At 37.2% G+C, this 20,756-nt stretch overlaps 1 protein-coding gene across 1 annotated transcript; it reads left to right on the top strand.

Moving 5' to 3' along the window:
- The first annotated feature begins 1,477 nt into the window (after window positions 1-1,477).
- RBM45 (RNA binding motif protein 45) lies at window positions 1,478-19,981 on the top strand. The gene is made up of 10 exons (XM_033859983.2): window positions 1,478-1,922; window positions 5,771-5,893; window positions 7,758-7,884; window positions 10,043-10,165; window positions 10,973-11,152; window positions 14,161-14,290; window positions 14,461-14,545; window positions 14,743-14,906; window positions 16,464-16,664; window positions 19,950-19,981. The coding sequence occupies exons 1-9, from the start codon at window positions 1,623-1,625 to the stop codon at window positions 16,654-16,656; spliced, it is 1,425 nt and encodes a 474-aa protein (XP_033715874.1). The 5' UTR covers window positions 1,478-1,622; the 3' UTR covers window positions 16,657-16,664; window positions 19,950-19,981.
- The last annotated feature ends 775 nt before the right edge of the window (window positions 19,982-20,756 follow it).

The following is a 20,756-nucleotide window of genomic DNA, read 5'->3' as shown; positions in this document are numbered from 1 at the left end:
TACATTACCACATTGTTTTCATTCACTTTGATTGGTCTGGGTAAGATAAAGAGAAGTGGAAAGTTAAGATAAGATACTTAACTTGCTAAGCTCCAGGGTAAACAGAGCCCTCATTTTACAGATGTGGACTGTAATACAAGGAGAAATTGTCACAATTTTGTGCTAAAGCCTGAGTGGGAACCCAGAATCCCTAACTTTCGGTTGCCATCATACAACGGTACAATATCAAGAGTGGGGGAGTGGACACCATAGTGAAATGGAATAAGAAAATCTCCATCGTGCATTGTTCGCATATTATCTTATTTGATCACTAAGCTATTAGCTCCATATATATTATCTCAAATAATCCTAACTAGACAAGCCCAATCTATTAACTTCATGAGGCAAGGAGAGTGATCATTTTGTTTAAGACATATCACTTGGGTATTGCACAGTTCCCAACACATACTAGACAGTCAAAAACATTTCTGGCTTAATAGAATGGATGAATTAATTAAGCTTGACAACTATGCTATTTAGTAGGTAATATTATTTCTACTTTACAGTTGAGGAAACTGAAGCTGGAAGCATGAGGTAATTTGTCCAAGCTCACACAATTCAGTGACAAAAGCATTTAACACAATCTGATATTACTTTGCATTATATATTTTCATGTAAGAATTCCACAATAGAAAAAAAGCTCTCTTAGGGCAGGCATCATGTTCTTCCATTTCTGCATTGTATGTCTATCTCCTTGCACAGAGCCTGGCTTACGGTTGGCACCCGATGAACAGTATTTACCTATTTTCATTCATAGTAACCCTGGACTTGAACATTTAAGAAGCTCTGCTCCTGAACCATTTTCTGGTTTGTTCCTTTCAGTTCATTCCAGTGCCACTGCCTTGTTTCTGGATTTCTGCCAGTTTTATGCTGACCTCTCCTCAAGGCCCATTAACAACAAGCCTTAGAAGTCAGTAGATTTCCCACTTTGCTTGCACCTTAGGATTTCTCCTAGTTCCACAGCTGTGCGCTGCATTCTTTCTGCCCTTAAACCTCCCACGGTTGCTTCTGGGAGTTGAGTAGATCAGAAGATGGAGTTGTTTCTGGTTTGGGCTCTGTTGTTTGTTTTTCTATTACCTTTTGCTACTCCATGGGCCCCAATTCCTCATCTCAGTTTTCTCAACAATGAGGCTGGAGTTGGTTGATCAGCTCTAAGGCTGAACGTTTTAACTCAGCCCTATAGAGCTGTTCTAGTGAGCTTACGACCAAGGTGGCAAGGTTGGGGGAAGACACCATGGGCTTTGGGAGTGGGGCAGAGCCAGCGACGGGAAAGCCCGCGCACCAGAGACTTACAGCAACAGGGAACCAGGATCACACACCTGGTGCGTGGGCCTTGGCTCCGCGGGATTGGCGCCGTAGACTGCGTCAGGCTCCCCCGGGCCGCTAGGGGCGCAGCAGCTCCGCGACCCCAAAGCCGGCACCCTGCGTGGCCGGCCTGCGCCGGGCCCCAGACCCTTCCGTCTTCCGGAAGCGGACGCGAGGCTGGCTGCGACTGGGTGGGCAGCTACTGCAGTGGCGGGCACGGCGGGAGCGAGGAGGAGTAAAGGGGTGCGGGCCTGGCTCCCGCGCCGGAGTGGAGCACCATGGACGAAGCTGGGAGCTGTGCGAGCGGCGGAGGCTTCCGCCCGGGCGTGGACAGCCTGGACGAGCCGCCCAACAGCCGCATCTTCTTGGTGATCAGCAAGTACACGCCCGAGTCGGTGCTGAGGGAGCGCTTCTCGCCCTTCGGGGAGATCCAAGACATCTGGGTGGTGCGGGACAAGCACACCAAAGAGTCCAAGGGCATTGCATTCGTCAAGTTTGCCCGCAGCTCGCAGGCCTGCAGGGCCATGGAGGAGATGCACGGCCAGTGCCTCAGCCCCAGCGACACCAAGCCCATCAAGGTGCGGGGGCCGGGTCGGGGTGCCCCCGGGGGCGGTGTCAGGCTGCGGTAGGGGTGGTACATCCGCTCGCGGGGGCGGACTGGGCAGCACCTGGCATTCCGGGGTGGGGGTCGGGGAGGGAAGGACGGCGTTGCAGAGAGTGTTCTTGCGGACCCCCTGCCGGCAGGGCTGCACTGGGGTGCGGGGGGATGGGGGATGCAGAGAGAACGTCCGCTCCCGGGTCGGACCAGGCGTCTGCGGCTACTCCGGCTGCAGAGCTGCGGTGCCCGGACAGCCCCGCGCCCCCGCCGTCGCTAATCCACCGCCCAGCTCCGACCCTGACCTACTTTGAGGACTTCTCTGATCCTCCTCAGACCTCGCGGTTTACCGTGTATTAAAAACAAGTAACTTTGCTTTTCCTCAGGTAGGTAAGGTGCTTAAAGACTTGATAAAAGTACATGTAACTGTGGGCCTCCCGTTAGCCATTTTCCCAGTACCAAAGTATGCATGTATATAATTTTTTTATATATTTATTTATTTATTTATTTATTTATTTTTGGCTGTGTTGGGTCTTCGTTTCTGTGCGAGGGCTTTCTCTAGGTGCGGCGAGCGGGGCCACTCTTCATCGCGGTGCGCGGGCCTCTCACTGTCGCGGCCTCTCTTGTTGCGGAGCACAGGCTCCAGACGCGCAGGCTCAGTAGTTGTGGCGCACGGGCCTAGTTGCTCCGAGGCATGTGGGATCTTCCCAGATCAGAGCTCGAACCCGTGTCCCCTGCATTGGCAGGCGGATTCTCAACCACTGCACCACCAGGGAAGCCGTGCATGTATATAATTTAAAAAAAAAAAAGAGGCAAATCATTGTGATGGCAGTGTAATTGTATTAATATTAAATGCCTCTTTGAATACTCTTAATTAACAATGGTGGTATTTATATTAAGTTTCCACACTTAACTTCTCTGTAAAATTAATATACTGACACAGGGCAGGAAGGGTGATTTTGAGGGTATTTGACTTAATCTTTCCTTTTAGCACAGAGCCAGTACAAGGTGAACCCTCAGTACATCTTTTTGTCCATAGTAGCAGTCTCTGTAGGCCTTTCTTGCAAAAAAGAGAGGAGCCTAGGAATACACCAACAACACATTAGACAATAGACATTCCCTCTCCTCCCATCTCCCAGACCCTCTGAGTCAGGACAGATCATCAATGAAATTAAGTGTAAGGCCACAGTATATACTAGATCAGGGGGTGGCAAGCTTTGTCTGTAAAGGGTCAGTAAATATTTTAGGCTTTGTGAGTCATGCACAGTCTGTCACACATTCTTTTTGTTTTTTAACAACCCTCTAAAAATGTAAAAGCAATTCTTAGATCATGGGCTGTAGAAAAACAGGAAGCTGAAGTTTGTTGACTCCTGCACTAGGTTGATAATTTTCATCTCCTTCCAATTATGATCTTAGCAGGGAGGATTTTTTTACTTTGAATATAGTATAACCACAGAGATCTTCTTGGAAACTCCCCAAAATGCCCCAAATTTGAAACCTATAGACCCCCCCCTTGCCTTCATTAAATTCCTACAAGAGAAGTAAAAGTTCCAGCACTAAAATGTATCCCCCCCTTTTCACCACAGAGAAATTAAATGATTCCCAAAGATAATTAAAGCTTAAGTTTTGTTTTTCACATTTTTGTCCACTCAGTTTCAGCCAGAGGGTTGTTGCACTAGTGCCTTAGCTAGACAGTCTAAATTCATTCTTCAGCAGCTTCAACTTGGGCTGTCTTCTGCTGGAATGTAGTGGGGTTTTTTGTTTTGTTTTTCAGTATTTCCAGTTAAATTAATTCACCTTCAGTGTTTCTCATGTACTTTGCTTTTGCAAAGTTCCAAAGGCCCTACAAGACAAATAAGAAAATTTTAATACCAGGCCTACAGCCAGAAAAGATTGTCCAAATGAAACTCATTCTGTGAGTGATCAGCTACATTATCTTGAGGAAAAGGGTAAACCTAGAAAACAAGAGAAAAATCTTAGTTCTTAGCTTTGCGAGAATTTAGAGCCATAGTCTGTGAACGTAAAGTCTCAGGAGAAATCATCCAGTAGGTGGTTGATTATTATACATGTTTTCTACTTAGATATTGTCATCTTTATCAGAAATTTGAAATGCTCCAATCTTCTAAAATTTAAAAATTTGTGATCTGATGGCACCTCCAATCACAAGTCTTACTTGAAACTCTTTTTTTCTCCTAGTGTCTTCCTGTACTTAAAGGTTCCCTATTTGTATTTCCCTATTGACCATCCATTACTGATACATGCACTGGACTAACTTTCTAGTGGGCCATTTCTGTGTTACTTAATACTCTACTACTAATACCTTATACAGTGCTTGGCATGTGGTATAAGTTTATCAAAGGAATAACTGGAAGTAGATGCTATCTAGGGGTGTATCTCCAGCTGTATCTTGTAAGCAAGGTTCTACACCTCTGTGACACCTGTTTTCCAAGCAAACATAATGACCCTATTTTTCAATATTTCTAAAATCCCGTGGCTCTATAAATTCTTTGTCCTTTTAGTTGCTCCCTTCTCCTCTGGAATTCCATAGGTTCACGTTTTCTCATACTGAATGGTATACCGCCCCCCTTTAAAGACAAAGAAGAAGAAGAAAGGAAAAAAATACTCAAGGGCCCTGTCTGGTGATTTACATTATTTTTATTACATTTCTACAAGTTATAAAAAATAAGAGTAGCCATTAAAATTCTTATGCTTGTAGCTCTTGAAACAAATCCAGAATCATAGTTAAAGATTTTACATTCCTCTGGAATAATATAAAACCAAAGCAATTTTATGAATTAAATTAAAGCAATACCACAAAGCAAATTAAATTCCAGGTAATAATCTAGTGTCACAGATAATATTTCAATAAAACTAAATTACTAATAGAAAAACAGAGCCTCAGTCCATTCTGTGCATTTTCTTGCTCACATAAGTCATTCAGGTGGTAACTGAGATGATCCAGAATATGGTCATGTTACCTTTTTTTAAGGATTAATATTAGAAAGCAAACAATTAAAAATATGACCATCTAGACTTAAACCCAACTGTATCAATATTAAATTAAACATAAATTGGCTAAACACTCCTATTAAAAAGCAGGGATTGTCAGGATTTTTTTTTAAAAGGCCAAACTAAATGCTGTTTGCAAGAGATGCACTTTTAAGTATAAAGATACAAAGAGGTTGAAAGTAAAAGGATAGAAAAAGCTGGTGTGATATCAGACAAAATGCTCTTCAACAGGAAGGGTATTAACAGAGAATAATTTCCTAAAAATAAAAATATCAATCAAAAAGTACATAACAATTCCAGATGTTTATGTAACCAATAATAGAGCTTCAAAATACATGAAGCATTATTAATAGAACTAAAAGGAGAGAGAAATTCATATTCAGATTTTTACACTCCTCTTAGTCTCTGACAGAAAAAGTAGACAAAATCAGTAAGGATATGACATGTTAATAACACTATTAATCAACTATATAATTGACATTTATTGAACACTACCCAACAAGCGCAGAGTACACGTTCTCTTTCAGTGCACTGACTATTGCACTGACTGTTGCTCTCTTTCAGTGCACTGACTATTGCTCTTGGTAAAAAAAATACAAAGGAAAAAAGAATTCGGAAAAAAAGTGCAAAGATCAGTGTTATCTCATAAAAAGTCATTGCAATAAAGATTGCTTTAGCAAAATGTTTTTTGATAAGACGCTATTACATTGCATTTAACCTAACATGAATCCCATACTAATAATGAAGTAAGTATTCTTAAGGAGTAGGAAAACAGTTGACTGATATTTCCGCATTATTCTTTGGGTTTTGTTTGTTTCTTAGGTTTTCATTGCTCAGTCCAGATCATCTGGAAGTCACCGAGATGTTGAAGATGAAGAACTTACAAGAATATTTGTTATGATACCAAAGTCCTACACAGAAGAAGATCTACGGGAAAAATTTAAAGTACTTAACATTTTCTAATCAGCTAGGGTTCTTGATAACTTACAGTCTTACATTGGTTGTACAATTACTAAATCTTGTTTTGTTTGAGTTAGATCATTAGCTTGGTGGTGGAGAATTACATAACTATTTTTAAGTCATCTATTTCAATCTAGTTATTAAATATTAAAACTAAAATAAGTTAACTTTTTAAAAATATATAAAACCTGGAAAATATTGATGATGGTGTTTTTCCCCCCATCTAATGAAAATACAGATTCAGGAAAATGAAGTATAAAGCTCAGAGTTTTAAGTAAGGTCTCATACCTAGTAGGTGATGGAGCCAAGATTTATGCCCAGGGTGTCTGAATCCAGAGCCTGCTCTTGGTCTTGAAATTTTCAAAGCACCCTCTTAGCACTCCTCTCTATTGCCTCTCATGGAGAGGTGGGGCAGGTAAGCCTGAGTGTGTGAACTGTATTATCTCACATTTGTTACAAGTCTGTGGCATGTTGATGAACTTGTTCACAGAAAGACTTATCCTCTATAGTTTTTGTTTTAAAATTAGACCTCTGAAGGAATTATATTTAAAGAAAAAAAAAAAAACTACCTACAACTCTGAACTATAGCTAGATTGTAGTCAATGAAATTTGGAGACAATTTAAAATTTCTTTTTAGCCATTGACTTTTATAAGCAGTGACACACTTTCACAAAAGCTATTAAAAAGCAATTTTTAAATTGTCTTGAGTTGTAATTTTTTATTCTTTTTCTACTAATCTTCCCAGTACTGAATCATGTGGACAACAAGCAAGAAAGAAAACAAGTAGTAAAAAGTAATTTTCAAACTTCCTCTATCCTACCCCAACCGAGGATTGAATAAAATACTTCAAAAATAACAAATACCAAATATATATATATTCCATACTTCCTCCAATAGTAAGAATAAAGTTTTTACCTTATATACTTATAAACTTTTATCTTTCTCTGAGTGAACAAATGTGGCATTTTTAAATACATATATAGTAGTTAAGTTACTAACGGTTACATGAAAATTTTTTAAATTAATAATAAACAGTAAGAATTTATATCCCGTATTTCTTCCAACATTAAAAGTAAACATTTACCACATATTTCTCACATGGAGTATTAACTTTCTGCGTGAACCAATATATTTTTAAAATGTACTTCAAGAGGCACTCCTTCAAAAGTATACACAATCATTTATGTTCGTGTTAGAAGGCAGATAAATAATTATAGCTAATATTTACTGAGGGCTGACTATGTCCCAGACCCTCTATATGCGCTTTAGGTGTACTTGCTCTTTTAACCCTTAAAATAACCCTATGAGGTAGGTACAGCTATTAGCCCCATTTAACAGCTAAGGAGATAGGCAACTGCCCAGTTAATAAGTGGCTGAACCAAGATTAAAATAAAGAAGGTTCAATTCCAGAGCCTCTGCTCTTAACCAACACTGAGCAAGACTTTGGAGCTTTCCAGACCATGTACAAGTTTTTGCTCTCCCTCCATGACTTTGGCAAGTTATTTGATTTCTCTAAGGCCCAGCTTCCTGGTCTGTGAAATAAGCAGTATGATATATATATATCCTTGAAGTGCTGTTATAACAATAAAGTGATATATGTAAAGCAAATGCTCAGTAAATAAAAAGTATCTTTATTTTGGTTATGTTATTATTTGGTTTTATCATCATTATGGTTATTTTTCTAGTGCCTCATTAGTTTGTGACATTTTTATTCCATTATTAAAAGTAGCTATAAATTCTGATTTCTTTTTTTGTAAGCAAGAAGAACAAGTAAATTTTAAGTTAGTTCTGAAATCTGTTCAGTTATTAATTTTGACTCCTCTAAGATCATTTCTTTTAACTCTCATAGGTGTATGGAGATATCGAGTATTGCAGCATTATTAAGAATAAAGTAACTGGAGAAAGTAAAGGCTTGGGCTATGTTCGATACTTAAAACCATCACAGGCTGCCCAAGCAATAGAAAACTGTGATCGAAGTAAGGATGTGTTCATTTATCATTGTAATAGACATTTGAAAAAATTCGAATTATTCTAATTATAATCTAATACTGGTTTGTGCTAATAGCCATACCTGCTAATTTAATCTCAGCAATGGGAGTTTAAATATATATAGTCCTAGGATGAAAATAATTTGGGGGCTGTGATTAGGCTTTCATTGAGGCACTATCTTAAAAAATATGAGCAACTGCATTAACTCAGTGAAAATGCTGTTGTCCTACTTTGGTTATTATTTCTACAGGTTTTTGGGGTTTATTAAATTATTTAGAATTTTAAGTATTAAAAAATTTACCAACCCTTTCAGGTTGGGGTTTTTTTTAATATTTATTCTTTATATTTTAAAGAAATTCAAGTATTCTGTAATATTTGTTTATATTTGACCTAAACCCTAAATAGAGTTAGGTATACTAATAAACATATAAATAATAAGGATAGGATTTTTAAGGTTTGCTAGCATTGTGAAGTAAATACACATTGGGTTAATTTCAAGGTAGAGTGACATTATTTGGATCTTCTGCTGTTGCTGGTGTACATTCTGAAGAATAAGAATTCTAAAGAGGCCAAGGAAAATATTCTTTGTTGTCATACTTCTAGTTATATTGACCCTTAGAAATGACATGTAGAATAATTCAATTAGTGGGTTTCAGGATATTATAAAAATAGATACATACTGAAAATGATTATTGTTAATCAGTAGAACTCTTAGATAACCCTAAGGTATACACCAAAATTTTCTCTCAGATCCTTCTAAATTTCTCAGTCAACCAACATTAACTGAGTACCTATGGTATACTCACCAATATAAGTAGAGGGATACAAATGAAATATATAGCAACGCTGGCATTTAAGGAATTGACAGCTATATTGGGTAGCCGAGATCTAATAGGCAAAAAATAGTTAAGGAATAATAGATTTTTTAAAGCTCTGTGTCTTATTTATCTGTTGCTGTCACCCCAAGTACCTAGTACTGCTGTTAGTAGTACTCGATATAGTAGTGTACTCAGTTGAGTAGTACTCAATTAAGATTTATTGAGATCTCTAGCAAAGATACTGCCATTTATAGTAGACTCAATAAAAATTTGCCAAATGAGAAAATGTTCAGAACTATGTGATATAGCCTATCAATGGTGAAAAACAAGTGCACCAAATGAGCATGGGAATACATCTGGAGGTAGGATTTGCAACTGGTGTAGAGTAGGCAGGGCAGAAGATGAGAGCAATGTTAGTAAAGACACAGAGCTAGAAATAAACGTCTTTGCTTAATAGCATGAAGGCAACAATCTGAATAAAGCTTGGTGTTCCTGTTGAGAAACAGGGACAGAGTAATCTAGGTACATTGGAACCGTACACGGGAGGTGATGAAGAGTTCAAGCTTAGTCCACATTAGAAAATTCCTTGTAGATTGTTTTAAAAGGAGAAAAATAACAAAAACTGTTTCAGCACAGTTGATCTAACCACAGTATCAAGAGTGGATTTACAGAGGAAGAATTCAAAGAGGCTCATTTTATCCTTTTTGGAACCACTGAATAATATGATGAAAGCTGTGAACCTTCTCCCTTGAAATATGCCCATGTGCACATATGAATAAGCATTATGTTTAAAGTTTCAGAGGGTTCATGAACCTTCCCACCTTTTGAAGCTCATCGTTGCTGGTGTACATAGTTAAAACTCTTGATCCAGAGGCAAAGCTATCAGTTGAAGGGTTGTAATTAATTGACGAGAATCTAATTTTAAAACAGAGGCAGGGAAGTTGGAGTGAAAGATAACATCTAAGTATATTTCAAAGGAAGAATCTTGATGACAGTTGGGTGTGAAGAAGCACTATTGGATTTTGATGTTGGAAAGCCTGAGAGAATGAATGATGATGTCATCTGTCGTAGAGGGAGACTGGAAAGGATAGAATAGAATTGCTGATCTTTCATGTCTACATTGACCCATAATTTGGGATTCTTGCTGTTTCTCATTTACTCCTTGCCATCTTTCAAAAAGCAAAGAAGTAGGTCTGGTGGAGGTGGTTGTTTGTGTAGATTTTGTTTTATACAATTATAAAACTAAGTCAAGCACTAGCAGTCAAGTATATTTGTAGGTGTGTTAAATTTGCTATAAAGTTTGAAATTTATGGATTCTCTTTTTCAGGTTTTAGGGCAATCTTGGCTGAACCTAAAAATAAAGCATCTGAATCCTCAGAACAAGATTATTATAGTAATATGAGGCAGGAGACTTTGGGACATGAACCTAGAGTGAATATGTTTCCATTTGGTAAGTGGGCTATCTTTACTTTAATGGCATAAGTAGTGTATGCAATCTGATTTGGAGGGGTTTTTTTTAATACTCTTTTATCAGCAGTCTGAAGTTCACGTAGTGAATAAAAGAATTTATAGGTTTTTTTTTTCTTTCGAGAAGTTGGTCATGACACCTAATGTCATTATTTAATGCTTATTTTGTTTAACTTATTTCCAATTATAGTTTTTTGTGGTTAGTTATGGATTATCTAAGTGTTACACTCTGTCACTGTCAGTGGCAGTGTTACACTGCCATTTTGGGGGGGTGAGCTGCTGCTTGTAGGCAGCTGACCAAGAAATATGAAAGACATATACAGTTATCCCCTCAGTATGAATCCTAAAATTTTATCCCTAAATTACTGCTGCTTTAAAATTAGGGCTAGAGAAAGGAGAGGAATGACAAAAGTAGAAGTTAGAAAAGGGGGAACATGAGTGATGAAAGTAAGACCTGTAAATGTTATTCGGCATAAACTTCCCTTTAGGTGAAACACTTGCCATATTTTGCAGTTTTGCATAGTAAACGTATTCCTGTGAAATTACACTACACATTTCTGCTTATATTTCTGTATCAAGGCAGGGAAATGGGGAGAGTTGTCTGTTTTCTTGTCCTTGTCTCTCCTGATAGTGCTGATGACCAAGAGCATATTACAAAAGACAGTGCCTTTGTTCAATGCAGAGGACTTAATGACACTTCATTTTATTTTCTAGTATCTAAAATGTTAAATGAATCTCTGAATGTATAGAAATTTAAAGATTTGCTTTTTTTTTTTTTATATCGTTGGAGAACAACAATCTGAATTTTCAAGTTTTGACAAGAATGACAACAGAGGCCAGGAATCCATCTCCAAACGCCTGTCAGTTGTATCAAGAGTTCCTTTCACTGAAGAGCAGCTTTTCAGCATTTTTGATATAGTACCAGGGTTGGAATACTGTGAAGTTCAACGAGATCCGTATTCTAATTATGGTAAAAATAATGTCTGTATTATTTTTTAATATACTGTGTTTTGTTAAACTGGCTTTCCTCCAGTGGCACTTTTTCTTTTTAATTTTTATTGGAGTATAGTTGATTTACAATGTTGTGTTACTCTCTGCTGTACAGTAAAATGAGTCAGTTATATATATACATATATCCACTCTTTCCTAGATTCTTTTCCCATATACGTCGTTACAGAGTATTGAGTACAGTTCCCTGTGCTATACAGTAGGTCCTTATCAGTTATCTTTTTTATAGATAGCAGTGTATATATGTCAATCCCAATCTCCCAATTTATCCCTCCCCCCACCTTTTCCCCCTGGTAACCATAAGTTTGTTTTCTACATCTGTGACTCTACTTCTGTTTTGTAAATAAGTTCGTTTGTTCCGATGGCACTTTTCATGTCAGATACTGTTTGTATGACAGTTTTTTGTTTCTTTTTTCTCTACCTTAAACTTTCAAATATAGTGATACCTCAATAAACAAATCCCTGGGAATACATCTACTTTATAGTCATGTATTTTTTTAAAACTGTTTTAACGCCCATAAAATAGAGCATTCTCTGTTTCCAGTTGTACAACAAAAATACTTTAGAATAGGGTCTCTTTCTGTACTTCTCATTAATGCTAGGCAAAGTGATAAAACCCTTAAAGTTTTCTCCTCTTCCCTAAGTCTCTTTTTCTTAAACTTTATACCTCAAAATGGAGCTCCTTCCCTTTTCAAGCATTTTTCCCATTTCAAGCATTTTAATTGCCCTACTTCTCTCTCTGCTTCTCCCCACTCTTAATAGAAGCAAGACTCTAATGTCAGCCATTTGAACTTGGTAACTGGTTCATTGATTAAACCTATTATCTAGTGTTAGGTTAATCCATCTTTGTATTCTTGTAAGCCTTTTGATTTTTTTAAGGCTTTTTTAAAATGCCCTAGTGGTGTAATGGGAAAAGGTTGGCATTCCATTTTGCAGCCAACTCAGGTGCAAATCCCAACAATGACACGTAGTTGTAAGACCTTAGCAGATTGCTTATTCTATCTAGTCTCTCTTTCCTCATCTGTAAAATGGGATTATTAGTACCTTCTATGCCAGGGTTAGATAAGAATTAGAAATAATATATATAAGATATCTACTGCAAGTCCTGGCACATAATAGGCACTCAGTTTGTTGGTTTTTAAAGAATTGGAGGTGAGGGGTGGTATAGAGAAATCATACTTGGCATCTCTTCCAGTACTATAGATATACTTGATTTAGTCATTTTAGGGTGTCTTTTTATGGATGTTGAGGGGAAATAGATGAGTCAGATTATATAGACTGACTGACCTAGAGTGTCCACACCCTTCATACAGACACTCCCACATAATCAATATTACTCTACCCAGCACTGGTCTTTTAGCAGGACCTACTAAAAAGTCATTGACCTACTTTGTACCATCTCCAACTTTAACCCAGTCTTATGCTATCAGTCTTTTTTTTTTTTTTTTTTACTATTAATTTATTTATTTTTATTTTGCCTGCTCTGGGTCTTAGTTGTGGCATGCAGTATCTTTTTTTTTTTCGCAGTACGCAGGCCTCTCACTGTTGTGGCCTCTCCCGTTGCAGAGCACAGGCTCCGGACGCGCAGGCTCAGTGGCCATGGCTCACGGGCCCAGCTGCTCCGCGGCATGTGGAATCTTCCCAGACCGGGGCACGAACCCGTGTCCCCTGCATCGGCAGGCGGACTCTCAACCACTGCGCCACCAGGGAAGCCCCATGCAGGATCTTTGTTGCAGCATGTGGGATCTTTTTTAATTGCGGCATGCAGGATCCTTTTTAGTTGCAGCTTGTGGACTTCTTAGTTGTGGCATGCAGACTCTTAGCTGTAGCATGCATGCAGGATCTGGTTCCCAGACCAGGGATCGAACCCGGGCCCCCTGCATTGGGAGCTCAGAGCCTTACCCACTGGGCCACTAGGGAAGTCCCTGCTGTCATTCTTTTTTGTGACTCTAAGGCGCACATTTTGTGGGTTTTGGCATATCTGTTATTATATTCATATGTAATTCTATTTGTTTTGTATTTTCTTTCCTTTTTATCTGGTACTTTGAAATGTATTTGTTCCTTTACCTTCTCTATTGTTTCTCTGGTTGGATGTGTCTGATAAATATGTGTATCATTGGAACACCTTTTTATTAATAGAGGTATTATATAGTTAGAATCCTATTTGAATTAGTTTTATATGTTCATTTGCTCCTGAGTTTCAATTTCATTAAAATGTTGAGATGCTTAGATTTAGAGAGGAACATTAAATTAAAACGTTGTTTTTCCCAAAGTGAGTTATAGTACAAACGTATTGTGAAAACCTTTTGGTTGTGTTATAAGCTCCTGGGCTTGCCATGTAAGGGCTCCTGTATAAAATTTTCCCCCCCTGTAGCATCACCTTCCTGAATTGAAATCTACCCCCTCAGCTAAAAGCTCTTCAAAGGAATGTGAAATATGTGACTTTTGATCCGAAACCCTCTGTTACCCTGCTTTTTGGTTTTACTACATATATCACTTTTTCTCTGTCTACCACTTCAGCTAGCCAAGATGACTATATATTCTTTTCATATATCACTTCTCATTTCATTTCTTACTATGATAGGGAAAATTTTAGAATTTCAAAGTATATTTCAAAGAATGAAAATTTTCAGAAAAACTGGTTGGCTTTTAGCTGTTTCTCTGTCATATAAGAAAAGCCAAGATCTTAAAATTAAATTCATTGGACAGAACTTAAGCTAATGATACCATTTTTTTTTTAAATATCATGTTCATATTTTTACCAACATCTGGTTTATACTTTGCTTTATAGGAACACAGCTATTGAACACATGTATAACAGAACTTGGTTTTCTGACACATTTGATTATATATTTACTAATTGTGTGATATTAGTGTTTTTCTCTATTGTTTCATTCTTATGGCAACACAAACTTTAGTTACTGAATCTGCTTTTTTTCTAATTCCCGTATATTCTCTGCTTTATTTTAGGTCATGGAGTGGTTCAGTATTTTAATGTAGCATCTGCTATTTATGCAAAATACAAGTTACATGGATTTCAGTATCCTCCTGGGAATCGGATAGGTGTTTCCTTCATTGATGATGGGAGCAATGCATCAGAGTAAGTACCATTCCAGGAGCTAGCCTAAAGCCAAGCTTTGGATATACGTGATATGACTTGGAGAATAAAAATAGAATTGACCTCTCAGGTGAGGAAGTCACACAAAAGAAGTTACTGTTTAGAGACTGAATATTTCTAGTTTTCTGTGTATTACCAGTTCTTATCTCCAGTCTCCTTAGAAAAATGGCAACGCAGATGGTAGCTGCACAGCTTGCATCAATGGTGTGGAATAACCCAAGTCAGCAGCAATTTCTGGTAAGTAGGTAGGAATTTAACCTTCACAGTAGTATAAAATAAATGTGGCCTTTGTTTATTACCTGTGTAAGAAAATTTTCAGAGATATAGTAAAAGACCACATAGGTGCCATGATACACATCTCTTTAGCTCTTGACTTAAGAATCCCTAAAGTGCAGTTTTTCTTCTTTTTTGTTTTGAACCTAATTCTTCAACAGCAATTTGGAGGAAGTTCTGGATCACAGCTGCCTCAAATCCAGACAGATGTTGTACTTCCGTCATGCAAAAAAAAAGCCCCTCCTGAAACTCCGGTGAAAGAAAGACTTTTTATCGTGTTTAATCCACATCCTTTACCTTTAGATGTACTAGAGGATATATTCTGGTAAGATTTCAATTCCACAGAGTTACATTTTTAAATAATATATTTAAACCAGTCATTTAAGCAGCCTTGCACTCTTGAAGCTTCCTGTGTGTGGTACTTTTCAGGTACAGCTGATTCGTTCTGTGGTTTAAAAAAGTTCTTATTTATATCACCTTTTAAAATATATAATTATTTCCTTCTCTTCTTTGTTACTTACATGTCATAAGTCTCCACACAGAATTTCCTTTTATTTTATTTTGAAGACATAAAACATGGAGTATTGTTTTGAAAAGTTGCATACATAGAATGAACAAATCATTTGTTTCTTAATAGAAGATACATCTGTATAGACCTGTCCTCTAGAATTCAGCTGAACAGTGCTTATTAAGCATCTTCTATTTTGTCAGCACTCTATTGGACCCTTAAAGATTATATAACTACATTGAGTAAACAATTACTTGATTGTAGGGAAGAGTGTGTGTATGTGTGTGTGTGTGTGTGTGTGTGTGTGTGTGTGTGTGTGTGTGTGTACATACGTATATAAAATAAGTGTAAAAAGGGGGAAGACTCTTGTTTGTTTTTAATGTAACTTCTTTAACCTTAACTTTTTCTTTTTGGTCTTTTTCCTATTTGCCTTACAATGTTAGCAAATTTATTTAAAAGATAGAAAGCTTGTTAAAGAACTTCACAAAATATCAGTGATGTGGCTCAAGTATTTTGATTTTTATTTAACCAATTTATTTCGTTTATTTTTTTAACCTCTCCTCTGTACCAGGCAGTCACTGTGCTAAGTGCCAGAGACATTGTGTAAACAAACATTATATTACGTAAACAAGATGTAATAGTTCTTGTCCTCTTAGAACTAATCACATGTAGGAGACAGATAAGTGAATAGGAAATTACAACCTAGAGAAGTTGTGTGGTGAAAAGGAATATTCAGTCTGTGAAATACATAGGAGGGGCACCTGCCTTAGAAACTCAGAGAAGACTTATTGAAAGAAGCAAGGTATAGTGGAGGCCTGGAGGATACAAATAATTTAACCAGGGAAGAAAGCTGGGCCTGTGGGTGGTTATACCTGCGGGAGAGAACGTGGAAGGAGGTTGTTGGAATATGGGATTTGAGAGACTGAGGGAAGATGAAGCTGCAGAGGACAAGGACCCAAGTCAAGAAAGCCCCACAAGCTATATTAGGGAGCTTGTCCTTACCCTGGACGCATGAAGAGCAGCTGAAGGGACTTTTAGGGAGGAAATGATCATATTTGTGTTTTAGAAAGATCACTCAGAAGACAGGATAGAGAATAGATTGGAGAAGGATAAACCCAGGGGGCAGGTAAACTAGTGAAGAAGGTATTAGAGTAAACTAAGAAAAAGATAATGATGGTCAGAATGAGGAAAGAGATCTGAGTGATAATGAGGAGAAATTGATAGAGGAAATGTTTAAGAAGGAAGATTGACATTATTAGAGATTGGATGTGGGAAAAGGAGTGAAAAAAGGAGTCCAGAATGGACCCCAACTTTTAGACCTGAGCATCTTTACTTATCAATTTCAGTTGATCTTTTTTTTTGACTTTGTTTCAGTCGTTTTGGTAACCTGATCGAAGTTTACCTTGTCTCAGGAAAAAATGTGGGGTATGCCAAGTATGCAGATAGAGTAAGTGCTAATGATGCCATTACTACTTTACATGGAAAGATCCTGAATGGAGTCAGACTTAAAGTTATGCTGGCAGACTCCCCAAGAGAAGAATCTAACAAACGACAAAGAACTTACTGATTCTTGAGGTATGCTCTTTTTAATCTAAATTCTGAAACACATTGGCTAAATAGTGTAACGAAAGGAATATGTATAGAGTTTCTTTTTAAGGATTTACAAGTTGTTGGTTAAAAGCACTGTGGCTTAAAAGCACTGTGCTGATAATTTTACAGTATATTTTTTAAACTTGAATTTTTTTTTTTTTTTTTTTTTTTTTTTTTTTTTTTTGGGTATGCGGGCCTCTCACTGTTGTGGCCTCTCCCGTTGCAGAGCACAGGCTCTGGACGCGCAGGCTCAGCGGCCATGGCTCATGGGCCTAGCTGCTCCACGGCATGTGGGATCTTCCCAGACTGGGGCACGAACCCATGTCCCCTGCATTGGCAGGCAGACTCTCAACCACTGCGCCACCAGGGAAGCCCTAAACTTGAACTTTTTAAACTTAAAAAATGTTTTTGATGTTTACTGGGAGAATGTCTATCCTATAAAATAAAATCAGATTTCAGTTTAGAAAATTAAATGGTATTTGTGTGTGTGTCTGTGTGTGTGTGAGTGTCTTTGCTATTAAGAATTGGACTTAAAAAAAAAAAAAGAATTGGACTTTACTATATGGTTACATAAACTTTAAAATTGGAATACTTCTAAAGATTTTTAACTTGAACAGTTAATGTTTTGAGTTATGAATTGAGGTAATTTATGACAGTCTTTATAAAGAATGTCTTGACATTCACTAGTGAAATGCCTAAAAAGCAATACCAAATACAGTTAACCCTTGAACAGCACAAGTTTGAGCTGCATGGGTCCACTGTGGACATGTGGATGTTTTTCAGTAGTAAATACTGCAGTACCACATGATCTGAGGTTGGTTGGGTCCGAGGTTGATTGAATCTGTGGATGCAGAACCGTGGGTAAGGAGTATCTGCGTGTATGGAGGGCCCATGATAAGTGATCCTCAGATTTTCAACTGGGTGGAGGGTAGCCACCCCTAACCCCCACATTGTTCAAGGGTCAATTGTAATGCATCTTTTTGAACCTTTTGAACCTAAACGTTGGTGTTTTTCTGCACTCATATTTGTGAGTTTGTACATTTAAACTGCACGTTCAGAAAATACTCTCGTGCATATATATATTTTCAAAAATAACCTTGACAATTTCCAGAAACTCTTGTCAATTATAAATAATGCTACATACAGCCTTATGAATTCCTTTTTCTTTTAGTTTTAAGAAATCAAACCTAAATTTCTATATCTAGGACAGCTCACATCTCCACGGTTTGGAGAAACATTATTGAAAGTTAGAAATGTTTGATTCTTTCACTTTTTCATTCTGGAAATGAATCCTGAGTTTCAGGGGAAGCTGAGAGCTTCCCCGTTCCCACACACACACCAGCTTCCCAAGTCCACTGCTGGTCAAATAATAGCAGTTGGCAAGTACTTTAGAGTCAGTTTGAAGTTACTTACTTGAAAGCAATTTTCTTTTCACCAGGTTTTCTTTCTGACCAATTATGAGAACTAGGAAGTATCAAAATGAATTGTCTGAATTCTAACTGCTGATGACCTTTCCTCTGATAGAGCAAGTCAAGTGATTAGTTCCTCCTTACAGAAGGCAGTTGTCAATACGAAGTGCCTTTTGGGCCCATTATGAATAATCTCAATTTAGAAATGTTTTCAAATGTTTTATTTAATTACAAAATCCACTCCCGTTACTTCATACAATTCAGAAATATTAAATTTGCCAGTGAAAAAGAATTAGCAAGTCTTTCTTATAACAAAGCAGTTTTTTGTGTTTGCAAATAAAACGTTAAGAACTGAATTCTCTTTACGCAAGCTGTCTTCTAAAATAGCATACAAAACTGCTTATTCATGTCTGTGAGTCTTTCAAAATATAGATAACAATTCTTACTCTTACTCGAAGAATCTTTGTCCTTAAAAAAGGACAATAATACTAACTTCTTAGTAAGGGGAAAATATATAAATTACTCCTGTGATTGAGCCTTTTTTAAAATAATTATTTATATAGTATAGAAAATATTAGACTTAAAATCAGAAGATCTGAGTTGGAGTTCCAGCTCTGACACTTAACTATGATTTGGCAGATCTTTTCACCTTTCTGAGGCCGAGTTTTTCCATAGGGTTATTGAGAAAAAATGAGTCAGCAAAATTCCTTATAAAATAAAATTTTAATTTGCTTTGAAAGTGTGAGCTAAACTCGTGCATTGATGACTTCAGTGAAACCTTTATGTCATCTCATCAAAACAATGAGAAACTAAGATTAATGATACAAAACTACCTTCTGGCCAGCAAGTGTGTGAGAATGAAGCTTTATAATATCACATTTAAGTGATATGCATTCATCCAATTCCCTACATTAGAGGAAGTGCATATTCTTCAGCATGACTAGTCATGAAATATAAATCTATCCTTTTTCCCTTTATTGAGTGAGCTGTTATACATATTCAGGGCAAAGGTAAAGTAGGGTCAGATTAGTTGAACATGGTAGGACATAATGAGCTATATTGGTTTTGAATGTCTTCTAGTTGCAGCACGGCTTTTTTTATTTTTGCTTCGAATCCCCATTTACCATGGACTTCATAATGAGATTCACCTCTTTTGTTGGTACGTTAAATAATATATTATTTTAAGGTTCAATAAGATAGTATGAAAGACTTTTCTAAGTTTTACATGATTGTAACCATTGAAGATTTTAGGGGAGATGGGGGCCACTTTTTCATTTGTTTCTTTAATTTTAAGAGAACACGAACACTACTCATGAAGGCTAGTTCCTTTTGTCTCTGAGGAGTAAGCCTAGGATTAACTGAGCCATGACTAGGAAATAGGAGAAGAAACTGGTCTAAGAATATCACTTTGAAAATAGCTGAGTTCTATTTTGAGGTGGATCTGATGTGCAAAATATGTTTCTTCTTCTATTTGAGGAAAACAAATTTTAGTATTTTAGAACATCCTGATTTTTGTGTGTGTGTTTTTTTATAGGTCCATTTCCTTCTTTTTTAATCACATAAAACGGTTTGTACAACTGTCACTTTTTTCACTTCCTATGTTTTCTATCTTGACATATTGTTTTGAGGAAATCCCTCTGAATTTTATCCTTGTCCCTCAATTATGATTGAACAATTATGGTTAGTTGAGTTTAGCTACCCAAAAGAACAAAATATTTCAGCGTACATGCTCTAGTTGGACCCATGGTTAAGAAGACAGTTACGAACACCCACTCATCAGCCTGGTGTGTAGGGATAAAACCCAAAGCTGTCATCCTCACATGCATGATTTTTGTATTAATTTACAATATTTTCCCTCCAGAAATTCAGTACCCGCTTGCATCATCCTTCTGAGTAAGTTAAGTTTTGCTTATTTGGGGGCATCTATGATTAAGTAAGCAGGTAACATTGGGTATACGAAATAAAGGAATAACTCCTAACATTTTTAGGTATACTATATACAACAGCTATTTCCTTTCAGGTGATGATTTTCATACTTGTGTTGTGTTCTTTCTACAGAACAAAGACTAATGACATAATCCTCAGCTGACTGACTGAAAATGTGACTGGACGCACTCCTTGTGGACAGTTGACGGCTTTTTTTTTTCACATACCTGATAGTCTCTGCACAGCATTGTTTTGTCTTGGGGAGCAGGGATTGTTGACATGTATTTTTAAACCACACGTTAATGCTAAAACTAATATAGTAGTTGTTTCTTAGAGCAATATGTTGTTATGTGTGGCAGAAATAAAGTTTTCTTTGCTTAACTAAATCATGCCTTATTTATGTAAAAGATCAGAAATGAAAAAACTTGGAAGTCAGTGTTTAGAATTTGACTAAATGACATATTTCATTGATTTTGAGATGCACATTTTTACACTTCTGACATTAGAAATATTTTGATATCCATTACTGTAATTGACAACCTCTTTTTTTCTTTCTTAGTGGAACATAAAGATGCTGTTTTCAATCAGTTGCATCTTAGATTCAATAAAATATAATTGCTACTCAACCTACACATATAGATTGGCTCCTTACACTTACTCTAAAGCAAGAGCCAAAAGACATATCATTAGAAATGATTTTTTTATACCAAGATACAACAGTTTGTTGGTAATCTTGTACAGA

This window comes from Tursiops truncatus, chromosome 7, assembly GCF_011762595.2.
Source record: "Tursiops truncatus isolate mTurTru1 chromosome 7, mTurTru1.mat.Y, whole genome shotgun sequence".
NCBI classification, from domain to species: Eukaryota; Metazoa; Chordata; class Mammalia; order Artiodactyla; family Delphinidae; genus Tursiops; species Tursiops truncatus.
Note: the sequence above shows the minus strand (reverse complement) of the source record. Positions and strands in the feature narration are given on the sequence as shown.

Coding starts and splice junctions, on each gene's coding strand:
- RBM45 (XM_033859983.2), top strand. CDS start 1,623: ATGGACGAAGCTGGGAGCTGTGCGAGCGGCGGAGGCTTCCGCCCGGGC. Junction 1,923..5,770: donor GCGACACCAAGCCCATCAAG/GTGCGGGGGCCG, acceptor TTTGTTTCTTAG/GTTTTCATTGCTCAGTCCAG. Junction 7,885..10,042: donor AATAGAAAACTGTGATCGAA/GTAAGGATGTGT, acceptor TCTCTTTTTCAG/GTTTTAGGGCAATCTTGGCT.